We start from the raw sequence: 20602 nt of genomic DNA, 5'->3' as shown, positions 1-20602 counted from the left end.
CATTGACATCATAATTTAAATTCATGGCTACAATCTGCCAGATGAATTTACTCAGCCATGTGTGGAAAGGTCTTACTGTACTATACTTTGCCTATTTCTGAGAAGTTATTTTGATAGAAGAATGTTACTTTAAAATGTAGATTATATGATAGGTCCTAATGTCAGGATGAAGTAAAGTTCACTTTTTATCTTAAAAGAAAGGAAATGTGTGCAAATGGTGTTTTGAAAAGTTAGGAATTGTATTCTGAATAAAAAGAAGGCTAAAAGATAACTTAATATAACTATATAGCACACCTAACAGAGAGTTATCACTAGACCACAGACTAGATAGTCATCTCTCTTGACTCAGCACTAGTTATTAAAGAAAAAAATTACATCAAGAACAGAGCCAGGGCTCTAAACAGGTCTTCAGTGGTGATGGCACCAGCACTGTGGAATAAGTGAACAGGAGCAGGCCCGTGAATGGTCAGCACTAATTATACATCTTTCATCTGTATTTGCTGTTACTACAGGGTGTGGAAGCAGTTTTGAGCCCAAGTTAAACAGTGGCTAAAGCAATTTTGCACAGACTTTGATAAACTTGTTTCCTGGGCATGTGATGGCCTCTCCTCTGGGCTCATATCCAGTCTGCATATTTCCCTCAGTGGCCCTCACACATGGAATTGTAGAAGTTTGGTTATCTGTCTATATCCTCACTGAGACTGTGGCTCCCAGGCAACAGAAACAGTCTAGTTTATCACTTTATCCCTCTTGTCTAGCACAGGGCCTGGCAGAGAGGCTATTCTGTAAATCTCTGCTGAAAACATGAAATCCTATCAAGACATTGTGTATAAGACTGATTTTTATTTTTGGAAGATGCTGATCAGTGTGGACATAGTGGGTAATGTGTATGAATTTCCCCTGCACTGTATTAGTTAACAGGTCAAAGTGTCCTGACAAAGTCCAGATTTCAACTACCTGCCATTTGGGGATAAAGGTGAGATTGCTTTGTACTATATAAGTATATAGGTGAAATAATTATAACTATAAAAAAGCAGAAACTGCAGGAACCTTGATGTTTCTTCTCATTAATCTCAATTTTATTGACCCTGTAATGTTGCTATACTGGGTAATTTTAATAATTTATAACCATAGCACTTTGGATTTTAATTTATTTTAAAGAGTAATCCATTTTAAAGAGTGAAGTGTGATTAAGGCATTTGACTGAGGTTATGAAGATTGGAATACTGAACTTTAAAAAGCTTTAATTAGTTTAAGTAAAACATTTTAGTCCTTTAATATCTGAAAACATGGCATATGATATGAAGCCTATTAAACAGTTCAAAAGAACTAAATTATATCAAATCATATAGAAAAAATTATCATTTTTCTAGTTATTTCTTTTCTAGTATCCATGTACTAAAATGATTTATTCATTCTGTTCAACTGCTCTGACTTAGGTGGTACAGGAAATGGGAGAAGGATGAGAAGAAAGCAGCTAACAGGGTAATTTGTAAAGGGTTCATCCCAGTTAATAATCTGATTTTCTTAGACTGAGATACTAAACAATGTTAACCCTAATTGTAAGGCATGTCTGAAAGACTGGAAGATGTTTGGAGATGGTGGTTTGCAAAGGGGTCCCTGTATCCATCTCCCTGAGGGAAACACGAGTCTAGAGGTATCACGTTTACAGCCAAAATCGTGGGCCCTACAGGGTCACTATGAGTCGGATTTGACTAGATAGCAATGGGTCAATGGGTTTGGTTTTTGGCTGGGCAGGGGTAATCTTTCTATAAATAACCTATGAGCCTCTGAGAAAGGATGTCCCTGAAGAAAGAGATTTTAGGCTCATGGTGCAAAGTCAGGATTGGAAAGGTGGTACCAGCCTGTCAGACCAACAGTTTTCCCATTTCCATGGCCACACGCCAAAGTCTTAGGCAGAAGAATACAAGTTAAAGGAAAAGAGCCAGTGGTGTGCTGGTAATTATCTCCACAATGGGGGAAAAAAAAAATGTCCTGACTTGTAGCATTTCATTTGCTGACTTCTATGACATAAAAACTCCCACCATGGCCTATTTCAAGCTCTCACTGGCAAGCCAGCTCCAACCACACCACTGAAAAGAGCAGAGATTAAGAACCTAGGAATTAAAATGGGAACATTTCATTATACTTATCAATCAACACTGCTCTCTAGTTTGTGTATCAGAGTATAGCACAAGGATAGGGGAAGGAGCATCAAGAGTAGTCTCTCCCCTGGGATAAGAAATAGAGGAGCTTTGAGGCCATATCATGGCTAGCAGCTTGAGTTGACAACCATTAGAGACACTATGGCCATTGGGCACCCTTGCCTCTGAGAGCCAGATTAGAAATGGAGAATACTGGTAATAGAGATGAAGAAGGATATATTCATAAGCAGTATGAGCAGCCTTCAGGGGACTTCCCAAAAAGGAACCTGGAGCTCCCCATCAACAAGATTGGGGGTGGGCATTCAGATTCACAGCAAAACTGCTCAACCCCTAAATTGATTTTGCAGTTATCAATATTTAGGTCATTCCTGGTGGCTTTTATATAAGGATAAATGACTATTTATGGGGAATTTTCATTAACTTTAATTCAAAATTAAAAATATCAAATCACTTTTACAAATCATAAATATCTCTGACTAGTCCTAGAGAAAATCCAAATTCACTAACTGACACTAAATATCAAGCGAGTTGCTACAGGTCACCAAATCATCTAATAAACAAATGGGCATGAAATGTGAACAAGCCAGGTGCCCGAGTCAGTGAGATGGAATAGTTTGTCTGATAGTTCCTGGTACTGATCCGGAATCTCTGGTGAACCACAGATTTGTAAGAAGCTGTTCAGGATTTAGAATGTAAATGGAGGTCAAGGTAAATTAACACAGACATGACTGAATCTCTGACCTTCTTGTGATGAACCCCAGGCTTTAATCAAATGACCCAGTCTAGATAGCAGATAATGAGCCTACATGATAAAATCCTTGGCCAGGGAATCATAAAGCAATCTTAATGTATCTTGACACATGCAGCTGAGATCTAAATGTGGCAATGTGTATCACCAGTTTTTAATTCTATAATACTTATCACATTATATATAATGTTGTTGTTGGGTGCCATTGAGTCAATTTTTGACTCACAGTGGCCAAATGTGACACAGTAGAACTGCCCCATAGGGTTATCTAGGCTGTAATCCTTATGGGAGCTGCTTGCCAGGTCTTTTCTCCTACAGTGCCACTGGGTCAGTTCAAACCACCAACCTTTCAGTTAGCAGCTGAGCACTTAACTATCTCACCACCAGGGCTTCTTATTATATTATATTATACACCATATATAAAGATATAAATTTATAGAGGACAGTGGCGGTTCAGTGGTAGAATTCTTGCCTTCCATGCAGGAGACCCAGGTTCAATTTCCTGCCAATACACCCTCTAGATGGCCACCATTTGTCTGTCATTGGAGGCTTGTGTGCTGCTATGATGCTGGACAGGTTTCAGCAGAGTTTCCAGACTAAGACATACTAGGAAGAAAGGCCTGATGAGCTTCCAAAAATCAGCCAATGAAAACACTATGGATCACAAAGGTGTGATCTCATTGTGGACTCATCCGGTTGACTGGATGGCAGCTAACAGTAACAACATAGGCTAAATATAGAATTTCACCAGTGAACTCAAGTTATAAATAAATGCTTTCCTAAAGTGCAATTAAAACAGATAATACAGATCTTTTACCTCACTCTTCTGAATTCACTGAGTCATAGTGAAATGTTACTAACAGAATCACTTCTGTTGCAACACATATCATAGCTAGTTCTAAGCAGCTCATGTAGTAGTATTAATCTCCACAGAACATTAATATAAAAGTTTTTAATGTTAAAAAAAGTTTTTAATATTAAATAAATAAACTATTAATATAACATTTAGTTATGCTCTTGTAACTTGATGAAACTGTGCAAATTAAGATTATTGTTTTGTTTTATACTGTTGACTAGCATAAAAACTAATCATTCATAAAGTAAGTTGTTAAAATAGATAGCATTTGCTCACAAAACAATTGAACCAACTAACCAGTTTTTTAGCAACCAACCTGCAGGGGTTCCATTATTTAGAAAGAGAGCTTTAATTTACAAATTTGTGTTAGCCTGGCCATTAGTAACTTCAGCAGTTACTAGTACTTATTTTGCGAATCACAAAACGATGATTTATCATGCTCTGGGATTGCTCAAATTTTTAATCTGTTGTGGTACTAAAGAGAATGGGAAGCAATATGGATTTGTGAGAAGATATTAGATGTGGTGTCTAATAAATGACTTTGGACAAGTTTCTTTAACTCAAGTTTCTCTCCACTCTGAGTAAAGGTGTATCCGTCTTTACAAAATACAGGTTTGGTGTAATGGCAATTAAAATTTCCCATTGAATTATATTTTAATTTTGAAGGGTTTATCTTCATGCTTATTGGTATTCAATTAGAAATGGATGCTAATACACAAGCTTGAAGTTTCTTTCCCACCCAACCCTGCTCCTCTGACTACATACTTCTATTTTCTACTTAGTTAAAAAGATGTACAAATATATTACAGCACCTAGTTATCTTCCATTTCATATGACACAACTGTACATTTATTCTGAAGTGTCAGTAATAGCTTTTTACTAATCTGGTTGCAATTTGGGCTGTTATTAAGTATTTTTAAAAATGGTGGCCCTTCACTATCATGTTTAATACACTTGGCACTATTAACTATTCACATGGCTAATATATTCCCCTTCTGCTCGGAAAGCTACTCACCTAGCAAGCTCCTTCTCACCTTTACACCTCAATTTTAGAGATGACAGATAAAATAAGGACACCCTGTTGAATTTTAACTTCAGATAAACAATGAAAAAATTTTAGTATAACTGTATCCCAAATATTGCATGTGACATACTAAAAAATATTAATAATATTGTTTATCTAAAATTCAAATTTAGCTGGGTGTCCCGACTTGTTTTCTAAACCTGACAGCTTCACTGGCACCTACTCAAAGAGACTTATGTTAACCACCTCTCTAAAATAGACTGACCCTAACCCTCCAACATTTTCTATTCCATTAACTTGTTCTGTATTCTTCAGAGCACTCACCACCATCTGAAATCATCTTATTTATTATTTATGTGTGCGTTCTCCAACTTTCTCACGAGAATGCACATACATACGTATGTATCATTTTTGTAGCACACAAATTCAGAGATCTGGTTTGGCACTTGCCAAGTAGTTAGTCCTTTAAACTCTGTACGATATCTGTATTCTTCGCCTCTTAATCTTCAACATACAAAATACTGCCTGGTACATAGTACACAATCAATAAATATTTGCTAAAGGAATGTGTTAATGTGTATATTTAAAAAAAGGAAAATCTATGCATAAACGTCCCCAGTAAGAAACTACTCTTTCAAACAGAGCTACTTCTAACTACAAGGATAAAATAAAAAATATATTTTTACACTTTCAAATAACTCATATATAGTCTAAATATTGAACTGTTCTAAAAAAAAAACTAATAGGAAACTCGTTGATTATGGGCACAGTAAATTCTTTATAATCTCTAATCAGTGGTCTTTTTAAACCAAGGTCTTCTGATTTTGTTACAGTGATACATATCTGTCAGTAAAAGAATATGCCCTTAAAATGTCAACATGTTTGTTTCCCCTAAAGGGCCCTGATCTTGCTAAATACAGAAATAGCTCAGGGAATAAATTGGATGGATTCACATATTAATGTAAGGTTTTTTTTTTTTTAAAATGTATTTATTGCTTTCCAGTTGTGCCTGGGATGTATTAGAACAAACGCTCTGAATCACAAAAAGGCTGTCATAGTTGCATAACTCCCTCCTGTCCTTGTTCCTTGTGATGAAAGAAAACATTTGACTGAAGGGCCTCATTACAAATCCGTTGTCAAGTCATCTAGGGCTTTCAGGTTGAAATTCAGAAGGAATAATAAAACAGAAGGATGGTTTTTTTAAAATCCCTGTTTACGAGTAACCTGAAAAATCCTGCCACATCTTACAATTTGAAATGTTTGCAGCCTAACTCCCTGGAAAGTGCCAAGCTAGATAACTGACTGGATTTGTGTGCTACAACACCAATGGGTATGCGTGTGTTTCCAGAGGGGCTGGAGTCTGAGGAATTCAGATGCTTGTGAGAGCAATCATTTCAGAATTCACAGTTGAAATCTTTAGTAGAGAAAGGGGCAGAATGTCTTTAATAATGGTTTCACTGAAATCATAAACTAGATATTGTGCTATACTCTGTGAGAGCTGCTACTAAGGAGCACCACAGTGGATTTCTGTGTAGATTTCATCAAACTATAACTTTTTGGCTTATGGAAAACAGCTCTTCAAGGTTTCTTTGAGACAATTATACAGCAAAACTTACCCTGCAGTCCAACGCTAAGTCTTGAGCTCTGGTATCCCCGGATTCCCTCTCTGGTGGGGCCTGCACACTCAAGCGTACTGCTTTCACCTCTGGTTTACAGAAAGAGAGGAAGTCTGGCCTCTCAGCCTCAGCCAATTACTTAGGGGGAAAATCGTCAAGCAGGTGAAATTTAAGAAAAAAAAAAAAACCTTGTAAAGTTTTCTGCAGTGCTTTACAACCTCCTCATCAAAACTCCATTTGCCCTCTGCTCCCCTCCCCCACTCCCATCATCCCTCTCCAAAAAGATACCTTTCCCTTTTACCATTTTCATTGGTTCTTGACCCTGGTGTGCATTAGAATCGCCTTGAGAGATGTTTGCGTTTGGTTTGTTTTTATAAATACAGGTTGACATAACTAACACCATAATGATACTCTAAGTAACCTATAAGTTTTTTTAGCTTGGTATTTTGTGCACTCTCACTGTCAATGTCCTTTTTTATTACACCAGCTACACTGGTCTCTTTCCAAAGGGGTGTGGGAACTTCTCAGCTCTTGCGCCCTTGATCTCCCTCCTTTTCTTTGTTCTTTTGGAGAATGGCCTTCAGCCTGCAAGACAGCAGCTAGGAAGGCTGCCTGGCAATTTTGGTCTGTAACTTTCTTTTTTCCTTGGTCCTTATCTCAGTTAGAGTCCAGACTTCTGGCATGCATAACTTTAGTCTAATAGTTTCTTGTAATTGTCTTGTGATGTATACTTATCCGACCATCTGTGGGCTATGTTCCTGAAGATACTATGTAACCCTTATAAAAATGATATATAAGCTCTGATGTAGAAACTACCTTTCAGGACTCCATGAAGAGGACTCTCTGTTGGTGTCACCTCCTGATGAACATTCTCTCTCTTTCTGACTTGGAGTATGTTTCATTGGCACGACTGCTCCAGGGCATAGACCCTAATGGGGCAACACTAATGACATACTTCATCACTTGTTTAGAGTTCAGCTTGCTTCGGGGGCCATTATTGTTCTTTGTTGTTGTTGTTAAGTACTGCCAGTCAGTTCTGACTCATAGTGACACTATAGGACAGAGTAGAATTGCCCCGTAGGGTTTCCAAGGAGCAGTTGGTGGATTCAAACTGCTGACCTTTTGGTTAGCAGCCACGCTCTTAACCATTATGCCACCAGTTGTTTTAGGTGTTAGATTTCTGGGGTTTTAGACAGAGCAGGTCTAAGCTGGCTGACATGGCCCAGTTGCCTTTGCTTACAAAAAGAAGAGGGCTCTCTGCTTCTTGATTTAGCCTGAGGTTTTGCAGTCACCTGTCTTGCTTCTACACATGGCCTTTGCTATTCGTTGTCTCTCTCAGAGCCCTGAAACAACAGAAAAAAGCAATCCGGCTCCAGAAAATTCAGAGACAAATGGAGGCACCAGGTGCCCCACCTGGGACCCTGACAGCGGGAAGCTGTGGGGCAACTCCAGTATGTACATAAGGAATGTGTAGAGTCTTGGTCAGTTTCCAGATTGGCCGAAGTCTTTGATGTCAGCACCATGTGATCTGAAGGTTTTTAAAAAGCAAGTGTATACCCACATTGGTGCTAAAACTGAAACAGGATTAAAAAGTTCTTAAGCAGGCTGGGCTTGCTCACTCGCTCCGGCAGATTCAGACCTCTGGGAATACCATGAAGCTGCTCTCTGCAGGCCATTCTCTATCAGGCTCTTTGCAGATGCCAGGGGGTAAAGTCTCATCCAAAGGCCAGAGTCGCAGCACAGCTTTGAAAGTGATAGAGTTGAACACTCATAGTACAAATACACAGAGGAGACAGAAGGGAAGGAGTGAAGGAATCCAGACCCTGGGAGGAATAAAGGAGATCTATTTGTGCCTGTAACTGCAGCCCCAGGTCATCAGCTGGAGTTCCAGAAGTACCCGACCAGTGATTGTGAGGGCACAGGAGGAACTGACAGTGACGGATTACCAAGCAATAAGAAACTGGAGAAGTTGAAGAAGAGGAGCCAAGTGACCAGAACTTGATCTTCAGCAGTAAAGTAGTACAGAGGGAGGGAGAGTTCCTTGACAGCAATGGAAACTTCCAGTATAGAACTTGAGCAGGGACCTACCTTGTGGAGATGCTATGTGAAACAGCTGGGCAAGTGGATTTGGAGCTGCCTGGATTTCTGTTTATGGATTAGCCACCTTAGAATAAGAAGCCACTTAGAAGAATAAGGGCTTGTAAAATGAGCAGAAAAGAGGTGCTCGGACTTAAATCTGACAGAGGGCAATGAACTTCAGGGACAATGTGTAAGGGGCCAGGGCGAATGTTGGACAGGACAGACTCAAGCTTCGTGGAGCACTGCTTCAGGTCTGACCCCTGTCGATCGTCTCTACTCACGCTTCTTGCTTGGACTTTCTATGTATTGAAAACCAGCCCATGTTGTGTGTGTTGTGAGTTTCTGTGATACTTGTGAAATGTGTTTGAGAGGAAATGAACAGTTTGCTTTCTGGCCTCACGTCCTTCTTGTTTAATGAATACTAACAGTTCTGGAACTGCTTAGTCAACTGATTGTTTTCCTCATGTGCAAAAAAAAAGGAAGCAGTCAAAAAAAAAAAAAAACTGCTTTATAGTGTAACCCTTTGCAAAGATATTTGCACTTTTATAAACCTTAATGATGCTAAGAAGTTGTTTCAATGATTGGACCAAGATGGGAATGAGTTCCAGGACAATGTCTGTCTGTACTTCCATCATGTTCCCTCTCCTTCCATACTCTTCAATCCATTCTTCATAGATGGTTCCTTCTTTGCTTAGTAATGATCTTATGATGGATCTCAGCACACCATTTCATTACTAAGCACTGAATGTTGGGTGATGAGAGATTTGTCTTTACAGGTATTTTTATATATGTTTAATATACGAAGCTTTTGTATATTAAACACTTTTGGCATTTTAGTTTGTAAAATATGTAAGATTGTATGAGTTAAGAAACAAGCCTCCTAATGTATATAACTAAGGAATAGTCTTTAAAGGATTTTTTATTTTAATTTGTATTTTCTGTGGATTTCTCAAAATAAAAGAAATAAAATGAAGTCATGGGAGCTAATTTTTCCTTCCAGGCCCATCTTCATCAGGAATTGATTTTCATCCTTTCTCTTCTATAAATGTATTACATACATTAATATTTATATATTTTTCTCTTTATTCTACAAAATCTTTGAGGAAAACAGGTGGCCCATTTTCCAAGTATAAGACAAAAAATACTCACCTTTTAGAAGGGTTAAATTGCTGATCCTTGTTTTCTTACGATGAATGGAGAACAGGATCTCTTTTTAGGACGAGGGGAGGGACAGAAGGGTCACTTGGCCCTGGGCTGCGGATACACAAAGAACTCCAAAATTTGATTTTGATTCATTCCCTAAATGAGGCCTATGCATATAGTCACAGGAATATACTACTAAGATTGAAGGAAGACCATCATATAACTTAAAATTTTTGTCTACTTATCAGATATCTGGATACTACTACTATGCTTTAGTCTGAATTAATACTTTAATACAGCCTGTAATTATCTCCTAAACAAAACAACTAGGTTGCACTGTATTTTTAGAATATTTTTAAGCATTGATTTTTTTAAGTATAAGCATTTAAAATATGATTTTTTAATAAACAGACAAGTTTATTCAAAAATTTATAGAAAGAAAAAGGAACTACATAGGTAAAACTCTTGAAAAACCACTGTGAAAAATTAGTTTTGAAAAAGAATAAAGTGGGTGAAATAACTACTCAATTTTAAGACTATGTAGTAATAGTCATCAAGACTGTGGTATTAGCAGAGTAATAAACACATACATTAATGGAACAGAATAATCTAGAAATAGAGCCACACACATATGGACAATTGATTTTTGACAAATGCAAAAAAGCAATTCAATGAAAAGACAGTCTTTTCAACAAATGGTGGAGGAGCAGTTGGCTATTCATAAGCAAAAAATGAACCTTGACCTAAACTTTTCATTTTGTATAAAAATTAACTCAAAATGGATCATGAGCTTAAATGCAAAAGGTAGAAACATAAAACTTTTAGGAGAAAATATTCAGGACCTAAGGACTGGTGAAGAATTCTTAGATATAACATCAAAATATAATCCATAAAAGAAAAAAAATCAATAAATTGGTGTAATCATTAAGGTTATGTGTCATCCTGGCTGGGCCATGATTCTCAGTGGCTTGGCAGTTATGATGTAGTTTGGCAGTCTTATAATAATGTGATCACCTCCATGATGAGATTTGATATAATATGATCATCTCCATAATAGGTTCTGCTATGAGTAGCCAATAAGTTGAACTGGAGTTTCCTTGGGGGTGTGGCCTGAGTCCACCATAGGTGGACTTTCTGGCAAGGCTTGTGGGCTTTTGCACACTCTGGATCCTGCAGCCAGCTCCTGTTCATCTGACCTCCAGTTCTTGGGACTTGAGCTAGCAGTTTACTTGCTGTCTTGCCTGCAGATCTTGGAATTCATCCATCTTTGCAGGCTGTGAGCCAGAGCTCTGCTGTCTGACTTCCCAGTCTTGGGTTTGCCAGCCCCTGTAGCTACGTGTATCAGGAGAAGCCTCCAGCCTGACTCACAGACTTGGGACATTCCAGCCTCTACAACCACATGAGCCATTTCTTTAATATAAATCTCTCTGTGGTGGCACAGCAGTTAAGAGTTTAGCTGCTGACCAAAAGTCAGCAGTTCAAATCCACCAGCTGCTCCTTGGAAACCATATGGGGCAGTTCTTTGGGGTCACTATGAGTCAGAATTGACCCGACAGCAACGAGTTTGGTTATATATATACATTTATATGCTTTACTTCTTTTGCTTCTCTAGAGAACCCAGCCTAAGACAATTAAAAAAAAAATTTTTTTTAATTGGACTTCATCAAATTAAATACTTTTGTTCTGTGAAGGACTCTTCTAAGATAATGGAAAAGCCAAGCTACAGACTGGTAGAAAATATTTGAAAACCATGTACTTTAACAAAGGACTCATATCTAAAATAAATAAAGTCTCAAAACTATTTTTAAAAAATCCAATTTAAAATGGAAAAAAAAAAATGAAGGTCTTTCACCAAAGAGGACAAGAAGATGACACGATTAGCCATTAGGGAAATGCAAATTAAAACCACAATGGCATATCAGAATGACTAACATAAAAATATGTAGTGACAACACCAAATGCTGGTAAGGATGCAGAGAAACTGGATCACTCATACATTGCTGGTAGGAATGTAAAATGGTACAGTCACTCTGAAAAACAGTGTGACAGTTTCTTATAAAACTAAGCAAATACCATATGACCCAGCAGTCACACTCCTGGGCTATTATCCCAGAGAAAAGAAACTTTATTCACACAAAAACCTGTACGTGAATGTTCATAGAAGCTTTATTTGTAAAAGCTAAAAACCGGAAAGCAGAGGATCAGCAAAAGAGAAAGGCAAGCAACAAGATGAATTGACACAGTGGCTGCAACAATGGGCTTAAGTATAACAACAATCATGAGGATGGCACAGGACCAGACAGTGTTTCCTTCTATTGCACATAGGGTTGCTATCAGTCAGAACCAACTCAAAGGCACCTAACAACAACGAAAAGTGAAAACAACCAAAATGTCCAAAGTAGATGAATGGTTAAACAAACTGATAGATCCATACCACTGAATACTACCCAGCAATAATAAGGAATGAACTACTGATACACAAACAATGTAGATAGATCTCAAGGGCATTACGCTGAGTGGAAAAAAAAAGCCAATCCCAATCCATGGATAAGTGACAAAATTATAGAGATAGAGAACAGATTAGTGGTTCCCAGGGATTAGGGATGGTAGGGGAATGAGGGAAGCAGGTATGCTGAAAAGGGGTAGCACAAGGGAGGTCTTTGTAGTGATGGAATGTTTCTGTATGCTGATTGCAGTAGTGTTTACATGAATCTATAGGGAGCCCTGGTGATGCAGTGTTTTAGCATTCGGCTGCTAACCAAAAGGTCAGCAGTTTGAACCCATCAGCTGCTCCACTGAAGAAAGATATGGCAGTCTGCTTCCATAAAGATTTAAAGCTTTGGAAACCCATATAAAAAAAAAATTATATATACATGATAAAACAACATAGAACTACATACACGCATTGTACCAATTCAAATTTTTAGTTTTGATATTGTACTATAGTTATATAAAATATAACCATTAGGAAAAGCTGGATGAAGGATACACAGGGACCTCTCCATACTATCTTTACAACTTCCTATGAATCTATATATATTTCAAATAAAAGGGCTTTATGTTTTTGTTTTTAAGGTATTGATTTGTTAAGTATATTTAAAATATACTGCATAAAAAAGGCATAAAAACATCCTGGTTTGACATTTCCAAGTTTTTATTTTGCTGGAATCCTCAAAAACTGGAAGTGGTCTGGGTCTCTCTGATTTTCTTTCCTTTTTCTTCTATAAATGTATTATGTAAATAAATACTTATATGCTTTTTCGCTTCTGTAGGTGAGAAAAGTAAAACACACAAGCCAGACTGGCCCTAACAAGCCTCAGGAGATTCCCAGTTACGACCATTCCAGAAAAATGCTTCCTTATGCCTCAGGTTCCCAATACCTAGGGTGGGTTCTGCAGACAGAGGGAGATGATGAGCAAGACTCTTTCTGACCCGCTCCTAGCAGTTGTCTAGGAGTTGACTCCAAATCATGTGTGCCAGAGTAGAACTATGCTCCACGGGTATTTTTCTTTTTTAGTTCAATATCCATTTATTATAAAGACGTAAAAAAAAATCTGTGGTATATACATGTAACAAAACACATGGCATATCAACAGTCTTCACATGTGCAGATCAGTGATGTTAATTTTAATCATCATATTGTCCAACCATCACCTTATCTGTTCATTCCAGTTTGACCCCCTGCTGGTAATTTGCATTTCTGCCCCAGATATACTGAATCATAATCTACAGATTAACAAGATCCCCCCCATCGATTCTTATGTATACATAAGAATTTCAACAAGATCCCCAGGTGATTCTTATGTAGATTATGATTCAGTATATCTGGGGTGGAAATGCAAGTTCTCAGTAAGGGGTCAAACTGGAATGAACCAGTTTGAAGCCTTGCTTCTAGATGATGGCTGCTACCAGGGCCTTGTCAGCTGTCTTTGCCACCTTTGGCATCTACATCATTGTTTGCTAACCCTAACCTAAACAACACCTTGTAAGATCATTTTACCTCTCTTGGCTCTATTTTCAAGAGCCCTTCTGGAAGATGTTTCAATAGGAGGCAAAACCAATACTGGAGGTTTTCTGAACCAAGAGATATTCCTGCTGTGTTTACTGCTACATACCTGAGGTTTGTGGAGAGCTGAAGAAAGAAGACCACTATGTTTTGTTTTAACTATTTTAACCTGTCTTTTACTCCCTTAATAATGCCACTTCCTGTTTACTACCTTCTTATATTTTCTTTATTTCTTCCATTCTACATCTGAGAAGAGTATGGCAAGACTAGAAGACTACTTTTTTAAAGTCTTCGAATAAGAAATCTTATTACCTCAATGAATCCATGTTTAAACTTACAAGCTATTTTGAGTTACAAAAATGTCTTCAATGGGTGTAACATCCTTCTTTATTAAGTACTTGCCATAAATTACACCCTCAACTTGATCTCCCTTGTGGTTGAGAGTAAGCATAAGTTCCATTTTTTATGAACTCCTATTTTTCCAAGTTCAAAAATAAACTCTTCTAGAGAATTACTAATTTTTTTGTTTTTTACTTAGTCATTCCAGTTATGGTGACCTTAGGCCTGAGAAATTTTCTTCTTACAAAAAAAGTAAATAAACATTTTATTTTCCCGAATTGTCTTGCAAGAGGACCTTGTGACAAAGACTTGTATCCAGATAGTTCATTGGGAAAGTGACTCCGGGAAGCAGAGTGAGGGGTAGGATGCATAAGCCAGGGAAGGTGGGAAAGACAGTACAAGAGTGTGTAATCCAGTTGGTTAGTCGGGCTCTATTCCACTGGCACTTCCTGAGGAGCCTTATGGAATGTGTGAGTACTGTTTGCCAGAAGATGAAAATGGAGAAGCAGTTATCCAAAAGCTCCTTTCTCCCATTGGTCTACAGTCGCCCCACAGGTTGTACACATCTGCCTGCTAAGAATGCACAGGTCACAGAGAAGCCCCAGGACAAGAATCAAGAGATACAAGATATGGGGCTCCAAAGTGAGCCAGTTATGCAGTGGAGGCTAAGCTGAGCTCAGTTTCCGCCCAGGAGATGGAGATAGGACAAGGAGAAATTGCAGTGTGAATCAAGATGTGGCCAACTCAATTATCAACCTCACACCTTCTATAACTTGCATAAGAAATAACTGCACTGTGAATAACTTTTTTCTGTTAAGCCAACCATGGTGTTTTAATATTTTTTTACTGTCTTTGTAGTCTCTGTTTGCTCAGTGATGTCTCTGAAGGTTTAAGTATGAAAATAAATTTTAATAGTTGGGGTAACTGCCCAAGTGTATTACATTGGATTGCCAAACTGCATCTTAAGAGGAAAATATTGAAATAAATGTGAAAGAATTACAAATGAGAGAAATTCACACTTGAGCTGTTTTCACATCTGTGTTTTGATAAATTCATATGCTGTAAATCCACTTCTTATAGAAATAAGTGGCTCAAGGGGGAGCTTAAGAATCATTGCACTCTACTACAGATCAGCTTTATAATTTACATAATCACAGTTGTATAAGCATAATTAACCCTTAATTTATAAAATTTATACAAAGGTCACAATAATTAGATACTTGAAAACTCTATTAGTCAGTTGGATAATTAATCAATTATTAGTCTATTAATAATAATAAAGCCATCATTTATTGAGGAACTGTTTTAAGATACATCAGCTTATCGAATTCTCACAGTATCTCTGAAGTGTTGTTGTTGTTGTTAGCTGCCACCAAGTCTGTTCCAACTCATAGTGACCCTATGTACAAAAGAATGAAACACTGCCCAGTCTTCTGCCATCCTCACAATGGCTGTTATGCTTCAGCCCATTGTTGCAGCCACTATGTCAATCCATTACACTGTTAAGCATCTCTTTTTCACTGATCCTCTACTGTACCAAGCATGATATCCTTCTCCAGGGACTGAGTCCTTCTGATAACATGTCCAAAAAACATGAGACAAAGTCTCGCCATCCCTGCTTCTAAGGAGCATTCTGGTTGTATTTTTTCCAAGACAGATGTGTTCATTCTTTTGGCAGTCCATGGTATATTCAATATTCTTCGTCAACACCATAATTCTGAAGGAGGTACTATTACTTTCTCATTTTAAAGATGATGAAACTGAGATACAAATAATTTGAGTAAAATGCCCAAGGTCACATTGATAGTAAGAAGTGGAGCAAAACAATTGTACTGTGTAGTCAATATCTTCATTTTTAAAAAGTCCACAGCAGGTTAGAATAAATTAATGTAGTCACAGTCAAAATAGAGTCCAGAATCACTCTCCTTTTGCAATGCTTTAGATGATTCAAATCAGAATATTACAATAAAGAAATCATCCATCTCATTAACAGATACCGGCAACTTAATCAAATCTATGTTTTGCTTGTGAATGTTCATCTCAAACATTCATATGAGAGGGAGATATATTAGAATAAAATAATGGAGGAAAAGTGACAGCCTGATATTATTTCAACACACTCACAAACCAGTTGTACAAAGAAGAATAATTAAAACACTATTCAGTAGTTTGAGGGTTTGAGTTATAACTGAATTGCAGCTAACCAATGTAATATAAATTGCTAAACTAGTTTGCAATTTATAAATTGCAAAATTTATAGATGCTACTAAGAAGTTTTCAAAGGTACAATTGTGTTTTCCTGTGAAGGGCCTTATGTACTGATGTGCACTATCTGTGATTGGGGAGTGGTGTGGTCTTCTGACCACCTACAGGTGCTTTCCCATATGTGGCCATAACCTTCTCTGACACCTGTTCAGGGTAGCACCAGCTGGATTACAAAATGATTCAACTGTTGTGCTTAATTTGATTATTAAAAGAAGTTTCCGTGGAAGTACAAGAAAGTCCTATATTTCTTGTGTCTTTCCCCTGTAATTTCTGACTATCCTAGATGGTCAGCTTGTGATACAGGTATACAACTTTGAATAAGCTCAGGTAAAAATGCAGCTGTGTTTCATAGGCTTACATGGAAAGCACAAATTTCTGGAACCCCAGTAGAAAGGTAGAAGGTACATACGTTCTACAGTCCACATGTAATCCATGGTGCAAGAGCCACACAGTGATTGATTTGAAAGTTCCACATCAAGTTCAGTGAGTTTTATTTTAAACCCATTTGGATGAAAGAAGTAATGTCTTTAAAACAAACCCCCCACTTTCCTCCTTCCCTCTTGTCCACTCTCCCCCTTGGTTACTCTTTAATTATTCACCTTCCTCTTGTTTAAGCACTTCTCACTGTGCCTGGCACACAGAGTAAACGCTGCTATTTCCAACTTCTACATTCCATCCTTCTAATATGTATTCAACAACTACCACGGGCCTAGTCTGTGGTGGAGGAGGCTGGGTGGCAAAAGCAGTCTGCTGTCAGCTAAAGAGTGGCGGTCTGAACTCACCCAGCAGTGCCGAAGAAAAGCCTAGAAAACTGCTTCCATAAAGATTACAGCCAAGAAAACCCTAGGGAGCAGTTCTACTCTGTAACACACGGGGTTGTCATGAGTAGGGGACTGACCAAAGGGCAGCTAACAACAACAGTCTGGTAGGCAGTACTCCTCTTCACACTGAGCATCACTGAACAAAAAAGACCAAAATATACATAGATATATGTATATGTGTGTATATATACATTTTGAATGCTTAAATAAATCTTGGGAAGAATTTAAGAACTTTGAGAAAAATTTAATACTGAAAATAAAAATAATACTCTTCAAATTCTTCAGAAGTATAGACAGTAACCTAGATTATGTTACAGCATAGAATCTTTGAGAACTTTTGTCTGATTTTTTGTTTCAAATATAAATTTCACAAATTTTTAAAAAGGAATATAGTCACATAGTTCCTTACAGTATCTGAATTTAAACTTTTTTTTTTTTTTTTTTGGTGAGATTAAGAATCTTTTACTATATAAAAGTCTTTTCTATTTCGTTAGGATCAACTATCAGCTCATACATTTTAACCAATAATTTTTGTGGGCAATTTTTTTTCCTTATTGATTCACATGAGATGAAAATATTTTTCCCAGTTTGTTGTCTTCTGACTTTGGTTTTTGCTTTGTATATATTATCTCTTTTTATGTATTCAACTTCAAACTATTCTTTAATAGTTTGAGGGATTTGTAACATAGGAAAAAAAGGCCTTCCTCCTCTAAGATAATAAAATAGTTTTCCATGGTTTCTTCTAATTCTCTTTTAGTTCCATTTAAAAAAAAAAAAATTTTTTTTAATCTCCGATATATTTTCTTCTAAATTTATCTTGTTGTTGTTGAGAATATACACAGCAAAACATACACCAATTCAGCAGTTTCTATACATACAATTTAGTGACATTGATTACATTGCTTGAGTTGTGCAACCATTCTCACTGTCCTTTTCTAAGTTGTTCCTCCATCATTAACATAAACTCAGTGCGCCATAAGGTTCCTATCTAATCTTTTGGGTTGCTGTTATCAATTTGATCCCATATAGATAGTTCTTAAAAGAGCATAATGCTAAAGGTAGACCTTTTTTACGAGTTAAGCTAAACTATTGTTTGATTTTCAGATGACTTCAGGGGATATTTTTGATTTAACACTTAAAGATTATCTCGGGGCAATAGTTTCAGGGGTTCACCCATGCTCCATGGCTCCAGGAAATCTAGAATCCATGATAATTTGAAATTCTGTTCTACTTTCCCCCTTTTTGGTCAGGATTCTTCTATAAAATCTTTGATCAAAATGTTCAGTAATGGTAGCTGGGCACCATCTTGTTCTGGTCTCATGGGCAAAGGAGGTAGTTGTTCATGGAGGCAATTAGCCACACATTCCTTAAAGATTCAGCTTTTTTTATTGGCTACTTAGCTGTCCCAACATTTAAAAAAAAAAAAAAAAAGGCCCATTGCCGTGCAGTCAATTCAGACTCACAGCTACCCTACAGGACAGAGTAGAACTGCCCCGTAGAGTGGAATCTTTACAGAAGCAGACTGTCACATCTTTATCCTATGGAGCGGCTGGTGGGTTTGAACCACTGACCTTTTTGGGTAGAGGCCAAATGCTTAACCACTGTGTCGTTAGGGCTCCTCATCCCAGCATTAGCCACTGAATAATCATCTTTTTCTGATTGACTTGAGATCCCATCTTTATCATATGTGTTTTCATCTACTTTGGGATTTTTTTTTTTTTTACTCTGTTCCATTGAAATTTTTCTGTTCCTATGATAGTACATTATTCATTTTAACTCTATAATATTTTTAATATTTGATAAGACTAGCTTTCCATTCATTACCCTGCTTTTCATAATTTACAGATTAAATTGGGGGAAACCTGACATCTTTCTGAGGCTTAGTCTTCCCATGCAAGAACATGGTATACATTTCCATTTATTTAAGCCATCTTCTCTGATTCTTAGGGGCATTTTCAAATTTCTCATACAGATCTTGTGCATATCTTGTTACAATTATGTCTAAATATTTTCTCTATTTTGTTGCAGCTATAAATAGTGTCCTTTATTAACTTTTTTACTGTTTTGTTTTTCAAATACATTAAGAATATTGATTTTAATTGGGTTCCCAGAGAAGACATTGAATTCTTTTTACATGTAGTTTTTCAGTGGCTTTCTTGATTTTTCCAAGTTTAAATTTGGACACCTGCAACCCTTTTTGAATTCCTATGCTTCTAATTTACTTCTCTGGTCTAATTATGTTAGCTAGAACCCCCCAGAACAATAATTATATCTAAAGTGGTCACAGCAGTCATATCTGGTTTCTGACTTTATTGAGAATATTTCTAGTAATATGTACTCTATTAAGAATGATACTGGATTTTTGGTTAGGATAGATACTTTTCTTTGTTAAAGTAATATGCATCTGTTCCTATTTTACTGTGAGCCAAAAATGAATGTTGAATTTTAACATATCCAATTAGCATACGCAGAGATGACTGTATTTTCTCCTTAAATCTTGGTAAGGTATGTTATTAATAAATTTCCTAAGATTGAATTTGCAGAGCTAAACTTCACATTGCTAGAATAAGCCCCACTTGATCAGGTACACTTTTCTCTTAACAGGCTGCTGGGTTCTATTTGCTAGTATTTTCTTTAGGACTTTCGTAACAGTAAACATAAATTAATTCATCTATAATTTCCTTCTCAGTGCATTCTTTGTAAGATTTTGCTGTGAGAACTTTCAGAACTGTATTTGATGAATACAGTATCATACAACATATGTCCATAGTTTCATGTATCTACCAACATCTTGGTTTTTCACTGCATCTCTTCCTCCGACAGAAAAAAAAAAAAAAATTCACCAATGATTTTGTATTTAAGGCACATACGAGAATGGATGTGACAGTTTTTACTTCTCCCAAAATTGGCGGGGTGGGAGGGGAATACTCTTAAAATAATCCATTAGAGATTAGAGCAACTGCAGAGATAATGCCAGTTACACTGTTTTCTGGGTTTAATTCTCATTGATTTTTTTCATCCCCAGTGCATTCATGTTTTTTGGGTATTTTTATTGTTTTTTTTTTTCAGTTATGGAGAAAACTTGTACAGATGCACTTCCTCTTACTATGAATTCTTCAGAAAAGCAAGAGACTGTATGTATTTTTGGAACTGGGGATTTTGGAAGATCATTAGGATTTAAAATGCTCCAATGTGGCTACTCTGTTGTCTTTGGAAGTCGAAACCCTCAGATGTCCAGTCTGCTGCCTAGCAGTGCTGAGGTTTTAAGCTATTCCGAAGCAGCCCAGAAATCTGACATCATAATCGTAACAATCCATAGAGAGCATTATGATTTTCTCACAGAATTAACTGAGGTTCTCAATGGGAAAATACTGGTCGACGTCAGCAACAACCTCAAAATCAATCAGTATCCAGAATCTAATGCAGAGTACCTTGCTCAGTTGGTGCCAGGAACCCATGTCGTGAAAGCATTTAACACCATCTCAGCCTGGGCTCTCCAGTCAGGAGCACTGGATGCAAGCCGACAGGTAAGATTAAATG

The 20602-nt window shown here is 37.2% G+C and overlaps 1 protein-coding gene, 1 long non-coding RNA gene and 1 pseudogene across 4 annotated transcripts in view; 2 read left to right on the top strand and 1 right to left on the bottom strand.

The window, feature by feature from the left end:
- The window catches only part of STEAP4 (STEAP4 metalloreductase), a 30317-nt gene that overhangs the window by 3491 nt on the left and 6224 nt on the right, over positions 1–20602 (top strand). For all 3 annotated transcript variants that reach the window (XM_064289961.1, XM_003407159.4, XM_023544452.2), the window contains one exon: positions 20132–20589. In XM_064289961.1, coding sequence (XP_064146031.1) covers positions 20132–20589 — 458 coding nt within the window. The remainder of the gene's footprint in view (positions 1–20131; positions 20590–20602) is intronic.
- Positions 1–20602, bottom strand: part of LOC135232236 (uncharacterized) — a 62667-nt gene that overhangs the window by 41409 nt on the left and 656 nt on the right. Inside the window, exons 2-3 of the long non-coding RNA XR_010322678.1 lie at positions 9638–9742; positions 6410–6547 (exon numbers count right to left, since the gene is read on the bottom strand). This is a non-coding gene — a long non-coding RNA (uncharacterized LOC135232236). The remainder of the gene's footprint in view (positions 1–6409; positions 6548–9637; positions 9743–20602) is intronic.
- On the top strand, positions 2–17486 carry LOC135232233 (neugrin-like; annotated as a pseudogene).

This window comes from Loxodonta africana, chromosome 8, assembly GCF_030014295.1.
Source record: "Loxodonta africana isolate mLoxAfr1 chromosome 8, mLoxAfr1.hap2, whole genome shotgun sequence".
Lineage (NCBI taxonomy): Eukaryota > Metazoa > Chordata > Mammalia > Proboscidea > Elephantidae > Loxodonta > Loxodonta africana.
This window is presented reverse-complemented; position numbering and strand designations above follow the sequence as displayed.